This window comes from Podarcis raffonei, chromosome 5 (assembly GCF_027172205.1).
Source record: "Podarcis raffonei isolate rPodRaf1 chromosome 5, rPodRaf1.pri, whole genome shotgun sequence".
Taxonomy (NCBI): domain Eukaryota; kingdom Metazoa; phylum Chordata; class Lepidosauria; order Squamata; family Lacertidae; genus Podarcis; species Podarcis raffonei.
The window spans coordinates 56787280-56807866 of record NC_070606.1 but is presented as its reverse complement, the minus strand read 5'-3'; the positions used below and the strand labels follow the sequence as shown (position 1 = coordinate 56807866).

The window sequence follows — 20587 nt, the reverse complement described above, 5'->3', positions numbered from 1 at the left end:
CAGGAGGCTGGGCTACCCTGCCACCAGAAATGCAGGCTCATTTCCAGCACCTGTATCCCTCCTGGGAAAGTAATGCATTCAGATGAACCAGGATGCATGGATATGGAAAGAGGTGTAGCTTGGTGATTTTAAATGAACACTGATCAGGTCAAACTGTGATTCATTTCAGATGAATAAATTCTGTAACTTGTATGTGAAGTTCAACAAGCACACAGCTAGGCAACCACCCATAATCAATGTTACGTGGCTAAAGCCCCATTTCCAAAATGACATATGTACAGCAAACATGTAAGAGGGAGCAGGACTGTGCTCACTAGTTCCACACCGGATGTTGTTGAACTCCAATAACCCCTGTCCCCACAGAGAGCCAAAAATCTAAAGAGAGATCCATATGTGTATATAACTCTAGGTGCATGGATGCTGGTGTTCAGGCCTAGCCCTAGCTATTCCTCCCCCTGAAGGGATCCCTCTATACTGCTTCACAATTTCTTCGGAGGCTAAGCGAAGGGCCTTTACCTGTGCCCGTCTCAACTGTTTTCCTACAGCAGTTCTGTCGGGTCGTTATTCCTGTAATGACACGGCTCTGGAGACTATGGAACATGTAATGCTCTTCTGTCCCAACTGGACAGATGAAAGATCTCGGTTTTTAACTCCTCTCATGAACAAGCTTCATCTCCCAATCCAGCCCTGGATAGTGTCCCTTTTTTTGCAGGATTCTGATTGTTGGATTACCGAGATGACAGCTAACAGCTTCCTGCTCAGTGTGATGAAGAGGAAAGCGGCACTAACTTCTTTTTAACACCACAGCTGCAGTCGATACGCTGCACAATCGAACGAAGTTCCAAGTAGCTTTATTGTACAAGGTCAATGGAGCTAGGACAAATCCGAGGAGCTGAAGGACCCCTTCAACGATCCTCCTCCACCCTCAGCAGTTTTTTTTGTCTTTTTGTTTTTGTATTATTGGTCACTCGATGTTTTAAATCCCTTGTCGCTTCTCTTATCTCTTTTCTTTTTTTTCTTTCTTTTTTCCCCCTGTAAATATTTGCCCAGGACAATATCTACCTTTACCTCCCCACCCCCATTTTATGTTGTTATTTCTATGTATATCATGCTATGGCCACACGGCTAATGCAATAAAATCTATTGATTGATGCTCCACACATATATGATTAAGATTCCTAAGCACCTGCACTGTGACTGCCATGTGCATAGGTGCCCATGATCAGATCTTCATCTCTCCACAGAGAAGTTTCGAGTGGAGCCAATGAGGCATGGCAATGTCAGGGCTGGGGCTAGCAGCATTTCAGCAATTCCCAAAAACTCTGCCTCTTCTTGATGTTATGCAAATCTCAATATCATAAAACATGCAAATGAGGTTAAATAAGGGCTTCCAGTTCAGTTCAACCACCGTAGCCATCCTGCTCTTATCACCCATTTTTGTGATCACCACAATGTATTTTTGATAAATCTATTAGCTAGATCTTCTGGCAGCCACAAAAGAGTCAGAGGCACTAAAGGGAGGAATATTGTCGTATCCTATGTTTCCCAACCTGAGGCTAATGAACATGTCCTTCTCTCACCAAAGATAGCAGAACTATAAATAATCTCTAATCTCCACCACTTAGGGTACAAAACGTTTCACGGTGGTGCCATTTTTCATCCCAACAACCCAGAAAGCTGCACTCAGCACTGTAAGCTGCTACCTTACACACACTAGACTTGGGCTCAAGCTCAAGCTATGTGACTCACTTAAGGCTGTGTGATCTACTGTATGTGTGATCACGGTCATTAATTGGGGTTACCTATCCCATGTATCACACTAGTTATCAAGAGAGTGTATATCCCCAGACTGTGTAGAAGTATTATCAATTTTTAAGAACACTTCCCAAACTTAAAAAGCAAGTGGTTAACACAGGGTATTGCATGTAAGAGTTTTCTCTCTCTTTAAACAGAGGCCCCACACCAGGGAAGGATTCAGTTGTTTTTACAGCACAGAGGAGACTGGTTATTCCCAGCAAACTCTGACAGCTCTAGAGTTAAAACCCAGGAAAGCTGGAGGAGGTGACACTGTTGGAAAGTAAATATTTATGTAGTCAGGGCTTTCCTTCCTTTCCCCCTTTTCTCTGCCCTGCCTCTTTCCCTTTCTTAAAATGTCACAGATCAGCTGTTTTGATAATTGGACAGGAAGCAAGAGTTCCCCTGATGGTTGGCAGCTTAACACCAGTTTGTTCTGCCTTGCACTCTGAGCATTCATCCTTTCTCGTGCTCACACCTATTGTCCTCTTCAAGGGGAGGAGGGCTTAGCAGGTTATTAAGGGTGAAAATATGAAATGGCTCATCACACAATTTAGCATCACACAGTGAGTACCCTGCTGGCTCCACCTCTGAACAGAACAGCACCAGCATTAATGCTGATTGAGATCATGCCTATGGAAGTGACAGTGATATACTATACACAGATCCCAGGAGATCCTGACTGGGTGAACAGGACAGCCCACATTCTAGGACAGGGGAAGGATGGTAGCTCAGCGATATCCAAACTGGGGAGGCAGGAAAAAGAAAGGTCTAACTTGAATTGCAAACTAAAGTTTGCAAAAGCTAGCATTTGTGATATAAAAGGTAAAGGGACCCCTGACCATTAGGTCCAGTCGTGACCGACTCTGGGGTTGCAGTGCTCATCTTGCTTTATTGGCCGAGGGAGCCGGCATACAGGTTCCGGGTCATGTGGCCAGCATGACTAAGCCGCTTCTGGCGAACCAGAGCAGCACACGGAAACACCGTTTACCTTCCCGACTATTTATCTACTTGCACTTTGACGTGCTTTCAAACTGCTAGGTTGGCAGGAGCTGGGACCGAGCAACGGGAGCTCACCCCGTCGCAGGGATTCGAACCACCGACCTTCTGATCAGCAAGTCCTAGGCTCTGTGGTTTAACCCACAGCGCCACCGTATCCCTCCAAAAGGATGTGTCAGAAGTTGGGATATATATGACAGCAAAAATGCATTTTGCTCAGCACTAGGCTATGAGAGATTTGGGGAAACTCTTTAAGAACCATTTTCAAGTTGTTATTATTATGTTTCCACCCCTTCCTCAATAATTCAGCTCTAGGCAGCATACACTGGGTTCCCCAGCACTCTCCCATCCAGGCACTAACCAGATTCAGACTTGCTTAGCTTCAAAAAGGTACTTATAGCAGATGCCATTAAACCAGTCTCAGCCATTAGACTTACTAGGCAACCTTGGGGCAGACACTATTTCTCATTCTTAAGGTTTACACTCTTAAGAAACTGCACAGGGTATGTGCCCTTTGATCCTTGGCAAAAGGGAGGAGTCACAAAGTAATATATAATTCAAGTTTCACTACTTGCTTTGCTATGTTGCCAGTTTGCAAGAGGCTGAGGATATATTTTAGCTCTGATCTCATTGTTATTAAAGAAGCAAACACTGAAATTTGAATGATTGCACTTTGGAGTAGAAAGCAGCACACAGAAAGGACAAAATGCAAAACATTTACATACACGTCTATTCACCTACAAATTTGCTAAGGCACAGCCCAGTCTTGATTACAGGCCTAGATTGGACTTATTTTTAAATAGCAGTTATAACAGAAGGGCATATTCACTGGATAAGGGACCTCTACATTAGGATCCTCTACAATTCATGCTGCATTTTCAAGAATATAATCTTGTAACTACAGTTAATGTGTATGCCAATGGCAGAGGTGGGAAACTTATTGGCTCTTATCAGCTTTATGGGCCAAACCACCAATGATTTAAGTTTGTCAACATATTTTTTTCTTTAAAAAACAGCTTTCACACAGAAATCCATCAGAAAACCTGCTTCATCTCTCATAAACTGAAGTATTAATAAATCATCAGAATACCTACCGTATTTTTTGCCCTATAGGACGCACTTTTTCCCCTCCAAAAATGAAGGGGAAATGTGTGTGCGTCCTATGGGGCGAATGCAGGCTTTCGCTGAAGCCTGGAAAGCGAGAGGGGTCGGTGCACACATTTCCGGACAGCAGCCTACAGCCGAAACCCGGGGAGTGCAGCGGGGTGTGCCCCGGGCTTCGGGCAGATATCTGCAAGCCTGTAGAGCCCGGCGGGAGTTCCCGCCGGGCTCCCTAGGCTTGCGGATATCAGCCTGCACCCCGGGCTTCGGGCAGATATCCGCAAACCTGGAGAGCCTGGCGGGAGTTCCCGCCGGGCTCCCAAGGCTTGCGGATAACAGCCTGTTCTGGAGGCTGGGGTCGGGGGAAGCTCCATCCCACTCGCTGTCATGGCTTCTTTGCTCTTTGGGGCTTGGGGGGGGGATAATTTTTTCCCCTTTATTCCCCCCCCCAGAAAAAATAAGTGTGCCCTATGGGCCGGTGAGCCCTATAGGGCAAAAAATACGGTAATCTCTATTAAAGATCCTAGCTTATTTCAGCATTATTTTTTAGCCACTCACCTCTGAAATCTGTGTGAATTATTCCAAATAAATTGTGTCCCATGAATTCTAGACCAATTGCCTATTTCCAATCCAAGATAATTTTCCCCACTTCATTCCCTACCGAAATGTCGTGTAATTATTTTTAGTGTATAGATGACCTTCCGGCATGTTATGTGTAGTGGGAAATATGCTTCTGTTTCTTCAGTTACGCAGCAATCCAAACTGTAGGAAGCCAGCGGAATTCATCATGGGGGACTTCTGCAAGCATAATGAGCAAGGATGGGAGATTTCAGCCAGTTCAGCCAGAGATCCCCCTCTTCCAAACTCTGCTTGTCACAATGGATCTTGGGCTTGGATTGATCTCTTAGGGCCATATTCAACTAAATCGTTGCACTATTGGGAGCTAGCGCAACAAGTCCCTCTAGCACACGGGGGCTTTCTTTCGCCGCCCCCTCCAACCCCAAATCCTGCCCATTTGTTCTGGGGAAGGTTGGCAAGCAGAAATGCTTGTGCTGGCAGAATGATCATATTAGTGCAATGTTGAATCCCACCATTGGTATGTTTGCTATTATTTTAATTGCTGTTATGAAATTTCACAAATCTGTTTCATGTAGCCCACTGTCAAGAGTGCCTTGAAATTAAAAAGAAATCATATTGCAATCCATTTTATTGCAATGTTTGATTGGAGAGAAAGAAGTGAAGGGCACAGTGGGAATCAGTCCTACGCAAGCCAGCTCTAAAAATAAGTCCAAAAGGAACAAACTCCAAGGAAATAATAAGTAGATTTATAAAGGTTTTCAGGAATGCTAGCTGTTGGTGAACTGACATACAGTCCTTCTGTTTCATTAGAGTGCTAAGAGAAACATAATGCTTCTGGAAGACAACAAAACACTTCAGCTAATCTATGTTTAAATATAGTTCTTGGGGAAAGTCCATCCAGTCACTCCATTAGGTTTCGCTGCCTTGGGCACATCTTTGCAATATTAACACCTTGGGGAGGCTTAACTCTTAAAAGGGGAGCAAAATTGCTTCCCTTGCTTATTCCACTCTCCAGGGTAGAACAAATCAAGCAGCTTAAATGTCTTCCAGTTCCACAAGGTCCAAAGCTATCTCCTTCCACATTTAAGTAGCCTAGAGGCTGCACATGACAATACAAACCATCAGTTGTCATGTGACACATCAAACAACAATTTGGTCTTTGAAACATACAAGGTCCAAGATCTAAAAATACCTTTTGCAGAGAACTGTTCTACCTAGCCATTCTCTTAGTTGTGCATTCAGACATTTTGTCAACACTAGAGAATAGCCATTCACACCCACCCCACCCCATCAGCATGCTAGGCATTCCCTTCATGCTTAGAGCAGCTAGGGAATCCCATTACTGTTACAGTATACAGGGCAAGAGATTTCATTTTCCTCAAGAGCTCTCTTAACATCGCACAGAGTGCTACTTTATCTCACAACAAACACTTCTTAACTAAAATTAAACGAGAGGACATTTCTTTGAAGAGGGTCATTTGAAAGCTGCACGTACAAAACATTTCACAGCTCTGACATCTTCAGTCTTGACTTCTCACTGCACACGAACCATGAATCTTCTAAGATTGCAATATTCAGATCTTTTATTCAAAGAATGCGCCAATGGGCATCTCAACAAACTCCTGATAACAGAGTTAGGACACGATACTCATTTTGCACAAAGAATATATGGAATACCATGTATTTAAGCATACTATGCTCAAGTTATAATTCTTTTGGGGGGCAGGGGGAAGAATTCTATTTTTTAAAAAAAAATGTGGGAACAAGTATTAATATCTGCAATTGCAAACACAAGAAGTGTGCTGCAGCTGAATGTCATCATTCAGTTAAATTGGTATATAATTTTTCTTTCTTTTAAAAGCACAGTTTCTGTGCTACTGACAGCACAGTGTACTTCCAAGAACAGAATCCAAGACTATGTGAAATTTAGTATCAAGAGCAGAAAAAGTCTCCCTTCTACACTCTCTGTCAATAAATAAATGATACTAAAATCCTATATAGTCTTATTTGGGAAAAAGTCCCAATGAACTCAGTAGGACTTACTTTTGGGCAGGCATGTATAGAATTGCCCTCTGAGGGGGGGGGCAGATACCAAAAAATAGAACAGGGATTCACTACCTTCAATAGTTGCATAGATGAAAACATTACAGCAGGGGTAACGCTGGACTGCAGGTTCAGTCTTCTAGGTTAGGGTGTGAACCACATAAGTAACGGGCTGTGCCCTACTCCTTTAAATGTAGAGCAGGAGGGGAGTGTCAAGTGTTGGGTCAACACCTGTGCCTAGCCATGAATTCTAGCATTTGCTGGTGCCTGTTAAGCTTTGTAACCTGTATCCTGAGCTGATGCAAAGATCATGTAATAAAACTTTCAGGATTTCCCAAGCCAATAGTTAAGAGTCTTTCATCTGAGGGTGGGGACCAAGACACTCAGGATGCTTTGCCTCCTCTCTCCCTTGGACCCCATCCTGAGTCCTAGCTTGTTCCCTAATTGTCCACCATCATCCCTCAGGAGCAAAGGTGGCAGTAGGCTTAGTGGGAAGCCTAGAGTGGCCAGGGCACCACTCATCTGGACTCTAGGTGGCTTTCTTGCCAGTGGTCTACTTGGAAGCGGGAAGTACCGTATTTTTCTGTGTGTAAAACTAGGTTTTTTCCTTTAAAATAATGTCAAAAATTAGGGGGTAACTTATACACGGATATATCACCCCCCATTTTCTTAAAACTGAGTCCCCCAAAATAGTCTTATACATGGGGGCATCTTATAGACAGAAAAATACAGTAGATCCAGATGGAAGCAATGACCAGCAGTGAACCAGATAGAGCAGGAGGCGGTGGTGATTATACAAGCCTCTCAGCCTCCTCTGAATCGTTTGCTGGGTTAACTTTTGAGTTCATTAGTCTCCAGCCCTTCTTCGCTGCGTTTCTACTCTGGCTCCAGTCTCCAAGCCAGGTGCTGGGAAGTGAAAACCGAAAACCTAAAAAGTGCACACTGAACTATTTTCAGCTGCACTCCTATACTCACTTATCTTGGAGCAAGCCCCACTGAATTTATGAGAACACTCTTTTAGAAGTAGAGCAGGAATTTTGTGCTGTGAAACTCTTTCCATTGCCCATGGTAATACAGAAATCGTGTTAGATATCTGATATGTTAACCTGAAAACCAGTCCATTTTAGGAACTTTGGAAAGCTTCCTATCAGAAGCCAAATCAGGGTTCTTTGCAGATTTTGGCAGTTATGACTCCTCGCAACTGGGCATTTTGCCTCTTTAAGGTACAGACAAGGGAGTGGGAAAAGGATAATTTGTATGCCGAGTTCCTCAAAACACACAGCAACAGATTTTCTCCCCACTTCTATCTCTGCAGCTTAAGCACACACTGAATGCACAAGCACACAAACCTCAAACCACCACACTTCAGTGCTTCAGCACACTGAGAGAGCAAGGTCTCAATTCTAGATAATAACTCTAATAACTCTTCAATTCAGCTATATGAAAAAGATAAAGCTGTGTTTGTCTGTTTGGTCCCTGAGCCGGTTATGTAGCTGCAGACCAGCCCACATTATTCACCTGGACAGCTCTCCCCACCCCTCTGGCTTTAAATAAGCAAATAAATAAATATATTATATATATCCACCTGAGATGCAATTCATTGGCAGGAGGTCTGTTTTTCTCACGAGGGAGACGCAAATGGAAGCAAAGCCCAGGCACAACTTAGGGGGAAATGCACATAGTGCTGATTCAGGCTATTACAAACTTGCTGAAAAGAAGGCAGTTCCCAGCGTCACTAAACATTCCCCGCCTATTGCTCTCACCAGATGGAAGAATCTGGGTGGAGCCCTAGACAAAAGGTAAGGCAAACACACGGGGGGGGGGGATTATTTTGTGAGGGGAGGGAACAGAGGTGTTTCCTCGTTTCCATGGGAATGGGGAGCTTCGAAGATTACTATTCATCCACATACCAGAACCAGGAAAATGGAAAGGTAAGAAGAAAGCTAGAATGCAAGGCAGAGAAACGAATTCAACCTGTATCAGTCACAAACCACTCCTTCATTTTTCTAACACAGTTCTACCTTGTTACTCTCATTTCCTTCACTGTTACTCTCTCTGAGCTTTCATTACCCATTAGAGAAATCTCTTTGGAGCTGCTGTTCATGAAAAACTCCTTCCATATACCCTAGTCCTCTTTACATTCTCATCCATCTCACAGTGACATCGCACAGCTTAAGCTGGACTTTTCTTTTCTCTTTAAAAGATGTTAACCAAAGCTCTACTCCCCCATGAATATTTTTCAATATTTGATGTTTGAGATGGGTGTAGTGGAGAGCACATGGTTTAGATTGCCACTGGCCATGAAACCCATAGCCGGTGATGGCTGGTATCCATTGGGACCAATAGAGTGGAAGGCAGGGAGACCTTTTGTTCCCATCCTCTTCCCTACTGAATTCTTCAAGGGCAACACTGAGGCTAAGGAGGAAGCTGAGAGGCAGTGCCACCCTCTGCACTGGTTGGAAGTAATATGGCAGACAGATTGAGGTTGGTGAGGTCATGTCCCATTTGGCCTAACAGATCATCCTCCACTGCCCATTGCATGCCTTTGGGAAGATAAAATGGTAAGCCACTGAATGCTAAAATTCAATGCAGCTGTTGTGATGGAAGCTTATGGGCAGCTTTGCCCTTTGTGGAAAGGTAAAATCTTCCATGGGGCCATGGACATAGCCAAGGGGGGCAGGGGGGCTGCTGTCCCCCCATCAAGTAAATCAATAAAAATACTTAACTAATTGAGATTCTGCCCCCCTCAACATAAAGCCCTCCTCCTAACATAAATCCTAGCTATGCCCATGCATAGGGCCTTTGGGATACAAATAATTAGATGCTTCAGGACAGCTGGGGGAATTTCTAGTTAAGAAATCAGGGAGAGGGGAGGTAGGAAAGCTGTGAAAACAGTTTATGCATTGCTGAGAAACTAGAGGAGTTGTGTACTATTGGTGGAAGAGTGCTATGCAGAGGCAGAAGGTGGGATTAAGCTTCACATATTTATTCTAAATCCACAGCCAGCTTTTTGCCTGTGGCTCTAGCATATTTACATAAACGATACCTAGCATTTCACTTCAACCGTAAGCAGCAACTGCATGAATAATTGTGTGGTGTGATCTAACATGACTCAGCATTCTTCTGTTTTAAAGGCAACTCATGTTGACTAACCAGTTTATAATTATTTTGGGAATGGCTGGCTATTCTTTATGAGACTGGCTGTCTACCTTTAGGCATACTGTATTATTGTTTCTATTATTAATTTTAGCATCCAAAGCACATTATGATTCTTAACTCATCACCAGCCCAATCCCATGCAGTGCTAAGCATACCTAACTCCAGCCATTTCAGTTGTCGTAGGTGTGTAGCTCCACATAGGATCAAGTCTTCTGAGGCAGTTCCTTAACACCCTCCTCTTTTAGACTGGGAACTGAAGCAGGGAGTGAGCTTCTTGTCTCATGACCAAACACAGGAAGGCTCAATGATGAGCTTTTCTATGGCCAACCTACTCTCACACACTTTCCATGTATTAACTACCACTAATAATTCAACATGTTGAATTTTTTGCCTCTCTTTAAAGCAGTTGTTCCCAAAGTATGTTTGTTGGGGCACCTGCATCATTGGATGGGATTCAACATCACACTATGACAATTGTTCTGACAGCACAAGCATTTCAGCTTGTCAAATGGAACAATATCCTTTCCGCTGTTCCAGAGCTCCTCCAGAGCCTTTTTTTTTGGTGGGGGGGAGACACACACAGAAGTGTGTGGAGGTAGGAGAAAATGAGAAGTTCTGCTGTGCTGGCAGGACTTGTTGCACTGGCCCTCGCCAAGAATTGTTCAGAGATCCCCTATTCCTCCCACAGAACTACAATTTCCAGAGTACCCTGGGAGGAGAGATTGATCATTAAACCACTCTATGAATCATCAGAGGGAAACCTCAAGCCTCAACAGTAAGTGGAGCCAAAGCCAATGAGAGACAGAGGCAGTGAATTCTTGTTTTGTCCCCATTCTCCTCCCTGCCAAGTTCCAGAAGGACAACACTAAGCCTAAGGACGAGGAAGATGACAGACTGGGCCTGTCAGTAGAAAGGTAGACAGGTGAGGGCTAGGAGAGGGGCAGGCTAGCCGAGGGCAGGCTGAGGATTGAGCAGCCTCCGGTAAATAAAACATTTGGAGGCTAAGATTAAACATTTTTGTTTGCACATTTTAACACACCCATTTTGGTTTTAAGCATGTGCTTTGGTGGATAGGAAAAGGTGAACTGGCAGGAGTGTCTAGGAGGAAGTATTTTCTTTTGTTTTCAAGCACATACTAAGGCCAAGTCCTGATACTATTGTCATTGTTGCTGTTGTTGTAATTACATTCATTATTATTATTAGTTTAAGGAAAACCAGACCAACTTTTTACAGTGGAAGTGATGTGTATACCAACATTCTTATAGTGAGGGTAAACGATTTTTTTGAAAAGAACAATGATGATTTTTAGACTATTACACCTCTTATTCATGCCAGTATGGTTGCTTGGAAAACATCCTATTTGTTGAAATGTAAACATTATATTGACATTTGATCTTTGTATTTATTGGACACTAAGTAAGGCATTTAATTATACCTTTCTACTGGGATGGAATAATGGCTTCACCTAATTTAAACCCAGAAAAAACCTGTGCCCTTTTTGAAACACAGTTTCAGAAGAACTCATTAAATTGCATAGATGGGAAGAGCACTGCTTAAACTTTAAAGCATAAAGCTAATAGCCTAAAAAGAAATATTCAAATTAACCACCGACTAAGGAACCTGTGGAAGGACCACAATAAGTAGAGCAGAACGAAGTTAGTGTGGCTTTCAGTTTAGAGTCTTATTCCAAATTAATATTGCTCCAGGCAGCCGAAGTTGAAAAACAAACAAACACTGGAAGGTTTATTTGAATAAATATGGTGTTTGTGCTGCAGCCAGACTCCAGAGTCAATTATCACCGGCATCCTGAAAGGTTTTGTTAGAGTTGTCCTACACTTTTTTTTGGCAAGCATAACCACCACATGTATTCACTGTTATTTAAACAACCCTGTACACATGCCAGAATGACAGATGCAATTGCCAGTATGGTCTCTGAGAAGATATCACACCAGATCTTCTTTATTTGGAGCTGCCTTCTGATCCATTTCTGAGCACAATTCAGAGTAAAGTTTATTCCTTACAAAGCCCTAAATGGCTTGGGATGACCACCTCCAGCATGGGATCACCTGTTCCATTATGAACCTGCTCACATATGGCATTCAACATCTGAGGCCCTGCTTCATGTTCTACTACCTTCAGATGTGTGCCTGGTAGGGACATGAGTGCAGGTCTTCTCAGTGGTGGCATCTGAAAAGTGGAACTACATTCCAACAGGTTTGGTTGGTCTCTTCTCTCTCTGAGTTTTATTTGGCTGGCAAATTAGGACTCTATTGCCTATCGATATCAGGAAAGCATCTTCACTGTATTATTTTTGGCACCAGCTTAAAACATTTTTGTTTAGGCAAGCCAATCCAGACACACAGAAGTGTGAAAAGTTAGTTTACTGCTGATTTTAATGGTTTTTAAAAACATTTTAAATTATTTGTTTTTAACTGTTTTTATTCAGAATTTTAATATTTATTGTAAATTGCTTAAAGGTTTTGTTACAACCAAGCAGCATATAATTTTTGATAAATTAATTAATTTAAAAATACATTTTTTATTTTGCCATGCCATAATTCTGTTCTAACCTCCTGCTATGGAAATGCACTTAAAAAAAACTGCCCCAGTGGTTTTATATCACCCTCCCTCTCGTGCAGCTTTCTGAATGTTTTTATCTCATTGCTTATTTGTTTCGTTCGATTTGTGAATTGCTCAATTTAAGAAACATCTCAAAGCGATTAAAGACATCAGCAATCAAAACATATATAAAATGTCACATATAAAACAGTAATTCAAATCCAATACAGATACAGATTAGAATAAAAATATCCACTTAAAAGTGATGTTCTTTAAGGTCTTTGATAGTTGCCAAAGAGACAACAGAGTCACAGAATATATGATATTGAAGAGAGGGTGAATTCCAAGGGGTAGGAGCCACCACACTAAAAGCCCAATTCCTACACTGTACAGACAGAATCTCCTGGCAATATTGCATCTACATGAATTTTTTTTTGTGTGTTTTTAATCTGGGAGCTGCCTTGGGGAGCTAACAGGCATAGTAAGAAAATGTTCCAAAACAAACAAACAAATGCCTGACAACCCCAATTGCCCCAGAGTAATGTTTTCCTGCAGGAAACATAAAGTACAATATATACACATAGCTATCATGTAAACTGTGAGGCTACCATGAGGAAGATTGCAGAGTCAAGTATGAAGCTTCCCTCAGTCAACAACATCCCTTCACAGGAAAGGAGTCTGATGCCTCTCCTAGCAGGAGGATTCCATTACAAGCTTCTTGTTGCTCGATTTTCAATTAAGGTTTATCGCCAAGCATTTGTTTCAACAAAAGAAAGGCTTTGACTGTAAAAGCTACAGGGTGTTTTCTAATTAAAGTAGCAGGTTAATTCAATGTTGTTTGGTGATGTCTGATGTTCAGCCAAGTAATATCCCCACCCCACCCTGAGTGGCCTGAGTTCCTTTTCAAAGCTTTACACTGCAGAATTTTGTCTTCTGCAGCTAGAAAAGAAATCTTAAACAGTTGGGAAAGGAGAGAACATACTGATACTGAGGGGACTGGAAATGAAATATGAACTTTGAAATGTATTTTCACTGAGATAATTTCATCAGCTCATAAACCCAGCACTCATGGTCTGAAGTTGTTTAGAGTGAATGGGTAGACAGATTCAAAGCCTGCTTTTTTTAAAAAAAAAAAACCTAAATAAAACTCTGATGATGAAGGGAGGGTGGGACAGTGGTTGTCATGGCACACATTGTGGCACGTGTGTCTAAATTTGATCAAGAGATCATGCACCAATAAGGTCTAGAAACTTTTCAGGGCTATGTTATCAGCCAGATGAGAGATTGGATACAAGTTTTGACAAAATAAGCACCAAGGGTCAACTCTTGAAGTGAGAAAGAATGAAACAGTTACACAGGTGGAAAGGGCAGCACTGTGTGAAGTTCCAAAAGAGCAGGCAGATATTTCAACAGAGCTTGTGCAGGAGACTTTACTAGCTGCTTGTCTCTATAGTCTGCCTAAATTTATGTGTTGAACCAACTGAGCATTTGAATACAGGATCCTGTCCCTCCTTCACACACAGGTATACAAAGGCAGCATACTAACTAGTTGAAAATGCATTATTTCCTAGCTTACACTTTAGAAGTTTTTTTTGGGGGGGAGAGTGTAGAGGGAGCGAACATATTGTAGATTTTTATGTGACAGGTATCACAGGATGGCTTGACTGTTTACATAGCCCCATGTATCCTGGATCATATGTACAGTAGCTATTCTCGCTGCGTAAGTGCAGTAACTGCTTTTCCAAAAGACAAGATGGCTAAGGGCAAGAATTTATTTTTACAAGGCCACTTCCAGACTGTCGCTGTTTTGTGGGCAGGATTCAATCACATACTGGCAAATTCAGGTTACACATTTAAAGTGGATTTGGTGCTCTTGTGCAACGAGCCCCAAAATAAAATAAAAATGGACTTTTTGTGGAAAAGAAAGTAACAAGAAAATGTGCTAGGAAAGATGGGCTAATGTAATACAACCTTTTACAATTTCCCCACAAACAAAATAGAATTAAGGTTCAATAAACAGTAGACATCTCCCATCACGGCAGGGCTGGAGAGAATCTGGAAAACATGATGGCAGCCTTTCGCCAGCAAGTATCACAACTTTTTCATCAGTATTTGCTTACACGGAAAATTGGCATATGTGCACCTCTAGTGGTGCAATGGGTCAGTGCATCTGGCTGTTAACCAGAAGATTGGTGGTTCAATCCCACCCTGCACTAGATGACCCTTGGGTCCCCTTCCAACTCTACAATTCTATGATTCTACCACATAACCTCCCTGCAAACTTTGTGCAAATCAGTCAGAGCAAGAGCTCAATAAACAGATTGGCCCATGTCTTATCCCACCCCCTGTAAATTTGCCTTCATGGTCTGTACTTGGAGAAAAGGCTTATTCTTACTTTGAAGACAAAGAGCAATCTTTTAATGGGTTTCAAGCCTCCTCCACCTCAAACCACACCATTTATTCTGGAGCACAGTTCAATAAGCCAACCTACAAGGCAGCTGCCATAAAGCATCTAGCAACTAATAAAACAAGAGAAAGATGGTCTCGATCATGTGCACCAGTAATTAACAATGAGCTGGAGTTCCCAGCATCATCAAAACTCTTCCTCTGTGAGTTCAGCTGGGAGCAGTTTTGTGGAGACAGATGAAAATACTCTCTGCAAAGGAAATCATGGCAATATTTATATACCTCTCTGCTGCACAAATCATGTCGGAGTTGAAAGGCTGTTTTTATTTTTTGGCCTGGCTCCCTAAAACTCTCATGCACGCATAATTTTTCCTCGTACCTAAACAATTAGAGTGGTATTATTTGCTAAGACCCAGAAGTGCACAAGCAAACAGAAAAGAAAGGCAGACCAGAGGGAGCTAAACCTTTGCCTTTCAGTTTTAATTTATTGACATTGTTATTTCAGCCCCTGGTATACATATTCAAATACCTTTGAAACATACCTAAAAGCAGCTGAACTCTCTGGACAGATTCTACCAGTGTGGGATTTATGTACAAGCTAAGTGAGCCATGGATTAGGGCTTCAGTCATTAGAGACCTCTATATACCACCCACCCCCCATGAAGACATTGTGTTGTCTCCAGTGCTAGTGCTACTGAGAGTAAACCCAGTGAAGTTAATGGGCATGACTATTAGGCTTATTAATTTCAGTGGGTCTAATCAAATTTACTTGGATACAACCCCAAATGCCAAGTTTTACATAATCATGAAATAAAACCTTTTAAATTTTATGTCATGTGCAGAACACACATGGTACATGTTGTACTGCCTTTTAGCATACAATGGTACTTCGGGTTACAGAGGCTTCAGGTTACAGACACTTCAGGTTACAGACTCCGCTAACCCAGAAATAGTACCTCGGGTTAAGAACTTTGCTTCAGGATGAGAACAGAAATCGGCGGCGGCAGCGGGAGGCCCCATTAACTAAAGTGGTACCTCAGGTTAAGAACAGTTTCAGGTTAAGAACGGACCTCCAGAACGAATTAAGTTCTTAACTCGAGGTACCACTGTATTTATTAAGTGCTAAACTGTGTGAAAAGCTGCTCTTAGAAATCACAATAGTTAACTGATTTCTAAAAATTCCCAGTCAGTGCCTGACCCCCCTCTGTTTTAGTAAAAAAAGCACTACAACAATGACCTATTAAAAAACCCTTCTCTAACAGTCCTTAGTGTGGAATTTGTCATTTTCACCACCAAGTGGAGATTTTCATTGGGCTACCCATTATAACCTCAATACGTCCTTACTAGTTAGTCACTGCCACTTTGGACCCTATCAGTGTATAATGAAGTTAGGATTTTTGGCCCAATTGATGCCGGTCCATATCATGGTTCTACATACAAGCACCATTGGATCTGGCTCTAGCTTTACATTTTAAATATTTTAATTGGTTTAGAGTTTTTACTACAACCAACCAAAATATAAATTTTGCTATTTGAGCAAATAAATGAACACATTTTCCCCAATCCATTTCTTAGGGCTCATCCAGACTTTTGTGTCATGTTTCTAGGCACAAGTCTGCATTCCATGCTCCTTGCCCACCCCTCGCGCTTCCCCCTAAAAATGCACCCTGTACTGCTAAAAACAATTACACAAAAAACCTGAATTGCCATTTGTTCCGCTTTGGCATTCAAGAGGGGGTTTTCCTGGGGGAAACAGCAGGGCAAAAAGAGAAAAAGTAAAGTTTTTGGAGATGGACCAGGAAAGTGTGGACCTGTGCCTAAAAAGCGTGGGGCAAAAGTGATGTGCAGATGAGTCCTCAATTTGTGTAAATTCAGTAAACAACTGAGGCATTAGCATTTCTTCAAAGATCCTGCCTAAAAAACCTGGTCTGGACACCTGTGGATGAGCCTACTCATTCCCTCAAAGGCCCTTTAAAGACAAGGTGTCCAAATTTATCAAAAGGTTTGTTACCTGGAAGAAATGGGATGATTCTCTTCTTGGGATCTTTCTGGCCTCCTTCGATAGGGAATTTATCCAGAAGCTGCATCTGCAAAAGAAATATTTAGTGTGAACAAAAGTCCATCACCCCCTTTACCCACTCCCACCTCAACAACAACATGGCCTATTTTCCTGGCTGTAACAGATCTTGAAAGCTGCAGGAGCAGCTGTGATCAAGGGCAGGATTTTTTTATTTTTTTACAAATACAGTTCAGTGAACTTGGTTGAAGAGCGGCAAGGTTCCCGAGAGGGCAGGGAGAATTACATCAGAGTTGGGACAGGACCAAAGCCTGGAGTTCCAGCAATTCCCAAATTAACTATTTTGTACTTTCATAATAAATGAACACACAGTTTGACCCTCATCCATGTTCTGGGTAGCAATCCTGTAGGGTCCACCTATCCTCTAAGACAGACCACCCACCTGACGAGAACTGCTGCCTCAGAACCAAAAGAGGTTATTTCAATGAAGCATCCAATGTGGTTGTTGGCAGACCTCACCTATCTCCCACACATTGTTGCGCTTCTCTGTGCATCTTGATGGACAGGCATACATAGAGCAGAGGAGTTTCCTGGGGATCTGGAAATACTCTCTTATTGTGATCCCTGGGACTTTGTTGGAACAAAATGAGTTCTTACAAAGTGGAAGGTTGTATCAACCTTTCTGGAAAGACCCTCCCTTCCCTGCTGACCACACACTGTCTGCACGTTTAACTCAGTGTGCGGTCATTGCAAATGGCATCCATTACATTCATAATATATAGAAAATTTGGCAAAGTGATTTAATAATAAGGCAGATAAATATTTAATCTGTTAAAAATATTAAATTTGAGATTTTTTAAATGCCTGCTTTGAGTTTCAACTATCACAGTATAATGGAGACAGAAGTTTGTTTGGTTTTTTAAAAAGTTGGGTTGCTGCCAGGTTCTTTGGCAGGAATACTCCCATGTTCGTGTGTGCGCATTCACATACGGGACCATATTCCTCCAGCACTGTAGGAACACAGGTTCCTGAAGGATGTGTAGATATGATGGGACCACCTGATTGGCAGAGATCTTGAAGCTGGAAAGGCTGCATGGTACTATGAATAATGAATGATGTGCAACGATGCAGAATCCTATAAATCTGGGTTCTAGGTTTGCCATTTGAAGAGCAAAACAGAGGACACATTTTCTGACTTCGCTATAACAACTCTCATTTTACAAACCCATGAAAAAGAGGACGTGTCCTAGAGAAAGAGGACATATGGCAACCCTATTTTTAGCCTTTATTGCATACATAGACCTGGACCATTTTTACTCAACATTCAGAAGCTGGCACACTGAGGTTGTTGTTGTTGTTGTTGTTTAGTCGTGTCCAACTCTTCATGACCCCATGTACCAGAGCATGCCAGGCACTTCTGTCTTCCACTGCCTCCCGCAGTTTGGTCAAACTCATGTTGGTAGCTTTGAGAACACTGTCCAACTATCACGTCTTCTCTTGTCCCCTTCTCCTTGTGCCCTCAGTCTTTCCCAACATCAGGGTCTTTTCCAGGGAGTCTTCTCTTCTCATGAGGTGGCCAAAGTATTGGAGCCTCAGCTTCAGGAGCTGTCCTTCCAGTGAGCCTTCAGGGCTGATTTCCTTCAGAATGGATAGGTTTGATCTTCTTGTAGTCCATGGGACTCTCAAGAGTTTCCTCCAGCACCATAATTCAAAAGCATCAATTCTTCAGCGATTAGCCTTCTTTATGGTCCAGCTCTCATTTCCATACATCACTACTGGGAAAACCATAGCTTTAACTATACGGACCTTTGTAGGCAAGGTGATGTCTCTGCTTTTTAAGATGCTGTCTAGGTTTGTCATTGCTTTTCTCCCAAGAAGCAGGCGTCTTTTAATTTTGTGACTGCTGTCACCATCTGCAGTGATCAACTCAGCACAACACAAAGGGGGCAACACACAGTGCTAATACATCCCTTCAAGCACCTCCACTAATGTGGATAGGAATCATTGAGATGGAATTCAACTGAAAGTGCTCACAGTGGACAAATGTGCATAAAACACACACAGGAAAATCAGATCTGTGCAATCCACGTGTACCTTAATACTCTGGTGTGTACGCAGTCTATGTTGAAAATGGCAAACACTACATTTTCAACTCCAGGAACTCCATAGCAAAGGGATAGCATTTCAGAACAAGGAAGGATGGAAGGTGTGCCCACCATCAAGCATCAAGCGTAACATAAGCCAGACTCCAAATCAGGCACAATAGCATTACATCGGTTCACATGTAAAGGAATTGCCCTGTGATTACAATGGCTTCTAAAAAAAACCCACTACAAACCAGCACTTCAAAACATCAGGATAACACCTGGGGAGGGATGTAAATATAAATGTTTGGGAGAACCATTTCTTCCAACTGGATTCCCAAAACAAATGGGTGGGTGGCTGTCAACACAAAAGTGGGGTTAAAACGAAGTATGGAAACACCCTAAGCCATCTCCATCAGTTGAGAACCCTATATTTTGCTGCTCCTAATAGATATGTTGGAAGAATACCCACTAAGATTTTGAGAGCAAACTTTCCTTCAAAGAAAGACGCCTAATGTTCTCTCTCAGGAGTCTAACTATCATGGAACATTGGACCCTATCTGCTAGCATCAGGCTGGAAGGAAAAAGACCTACCTGCATGGAGAGTTAAGGAAGAGGAAAGAACCATCAGGCTTCCTCGTTTGCAAGTCACCCTGATGAAGAAACAGATTGTGGCTTTAATGCTTCTTAGACAAATTGTTTCTCTGCCAATTGAAGGTGATTTTTTTGAGGAGGGTGGGAGTTAAAGGATGTTTTGTTTTCCTGTAGACAGAGTTCAGGCTGTCTGGGGTCAGTCAGGGGTAAGATTACTTTTGTTCAAAGGAGAATGAAGGTATACTTCAACTCCAGAGTTTGCTGTCATGACATTTTTATCCAGGAAGAGAAGTGTCTCGTTTTACTCTTAAGAGTGACTGACTCAGTGAGCCTACAGCTGAGACAGGCACATTCCTAGGGTTATTCTTGGAGGTAATCTTGTTTGGCTGATGTGGGCCTTTCCTAACCACATCAAGATGGTTGTGTGGTATATAACTAAGTACGGTTTATCCACAAGGCTGATATCAGTGGAACAGATGCAGCAAGCTGCAGCTGCAAAATTCCAAGATCTCCCATCACCGGATAATAGAGATACAAGTAAAACAGGTTGGCCATAAATGTCAGCAGTCCACAGCGACCTGACTGCAGGATGTAAACCAGTCTTCCCCAACCTGACTAAGGGTGACTGGGGTTTGAAGTCAAAAGCATCTGAAAGGCAACAGGTTAGGGAAGGCTGAGCTAACCTTTAAAGTGAATGTGTGAGTGGCGGGTGGTGAGCTTCACTAATAAGAGATATCACATGTGCTGCAGTAACTGTGTGGGAGAAGGGAGTCACCAGAAGGTTAACCAGTGCTGTTAGCTAAATATCCAATCAAATACATGGAGCCTAAACACCCTTGCTCAGTTAAAGGATGCAGAAAGCTTGCAAGTCCACAACAGGTATCAGCTAAGGCTGCTGCCTTATTCTCTTATTTAGTCAAAAGGCTTTTTTAACCTAATTATTTTTTACCTTAAACTTTAGCGAAAGGAAATGGAAGATGGTAGCAACATCAAACTGTCTCGAGCAACCCGGTAAGAATGGATGAACTTTCTGCTGAATATCAGGGAGAGGGGGACAGTCTGTTCTTCCTTTTTAAGTAACAAACTGGGTCTCATAAAAAAAGGAAACAACTGCAAATAGCTGTTATGGTCCATTTGCTGGGGGTTGGGGGAATTATAATTAGTAGCAATAGTATCAGTACTTTTAATGCAAAGATGGGATGCCTCTGGCCTTCCAGATTCTGTTGGTCTCCAACTCCCATCAGCCGCAGCC

The 20587-nt window shown here is 42.4% G+C and overlaps 1 protein-coding gene across 7 annotated transcripts in view; it reads right to left on the bottom strand.

Moving 5' to 3' along the window:
* Window positions 1-20587, bottom strand: part of SH3PXD2A (SH3 and PX domains 2A) — a 249449-nt gene that overhangs the window by 158561 nt on the left and 70301 nt on the right. For 6 of the 7 annotated variants that reach the window (XM_053389297.1, XM_053389300.1, XM_053389302.1 and 3 more), the window contains one exon: window positions 16652-16727. In XM_053389297.1, the coding sequence (XP_053245272.1) occupies window positions 16652-16727 (76 nt within the window). Of the gene's footprint in view, window positions 1-8101; window positions 8179-16651; window positions 16728-20587 lie in introns of those variants that run through there. The other variant, XM_053389303.1, reaches the window with a different exon arrangement.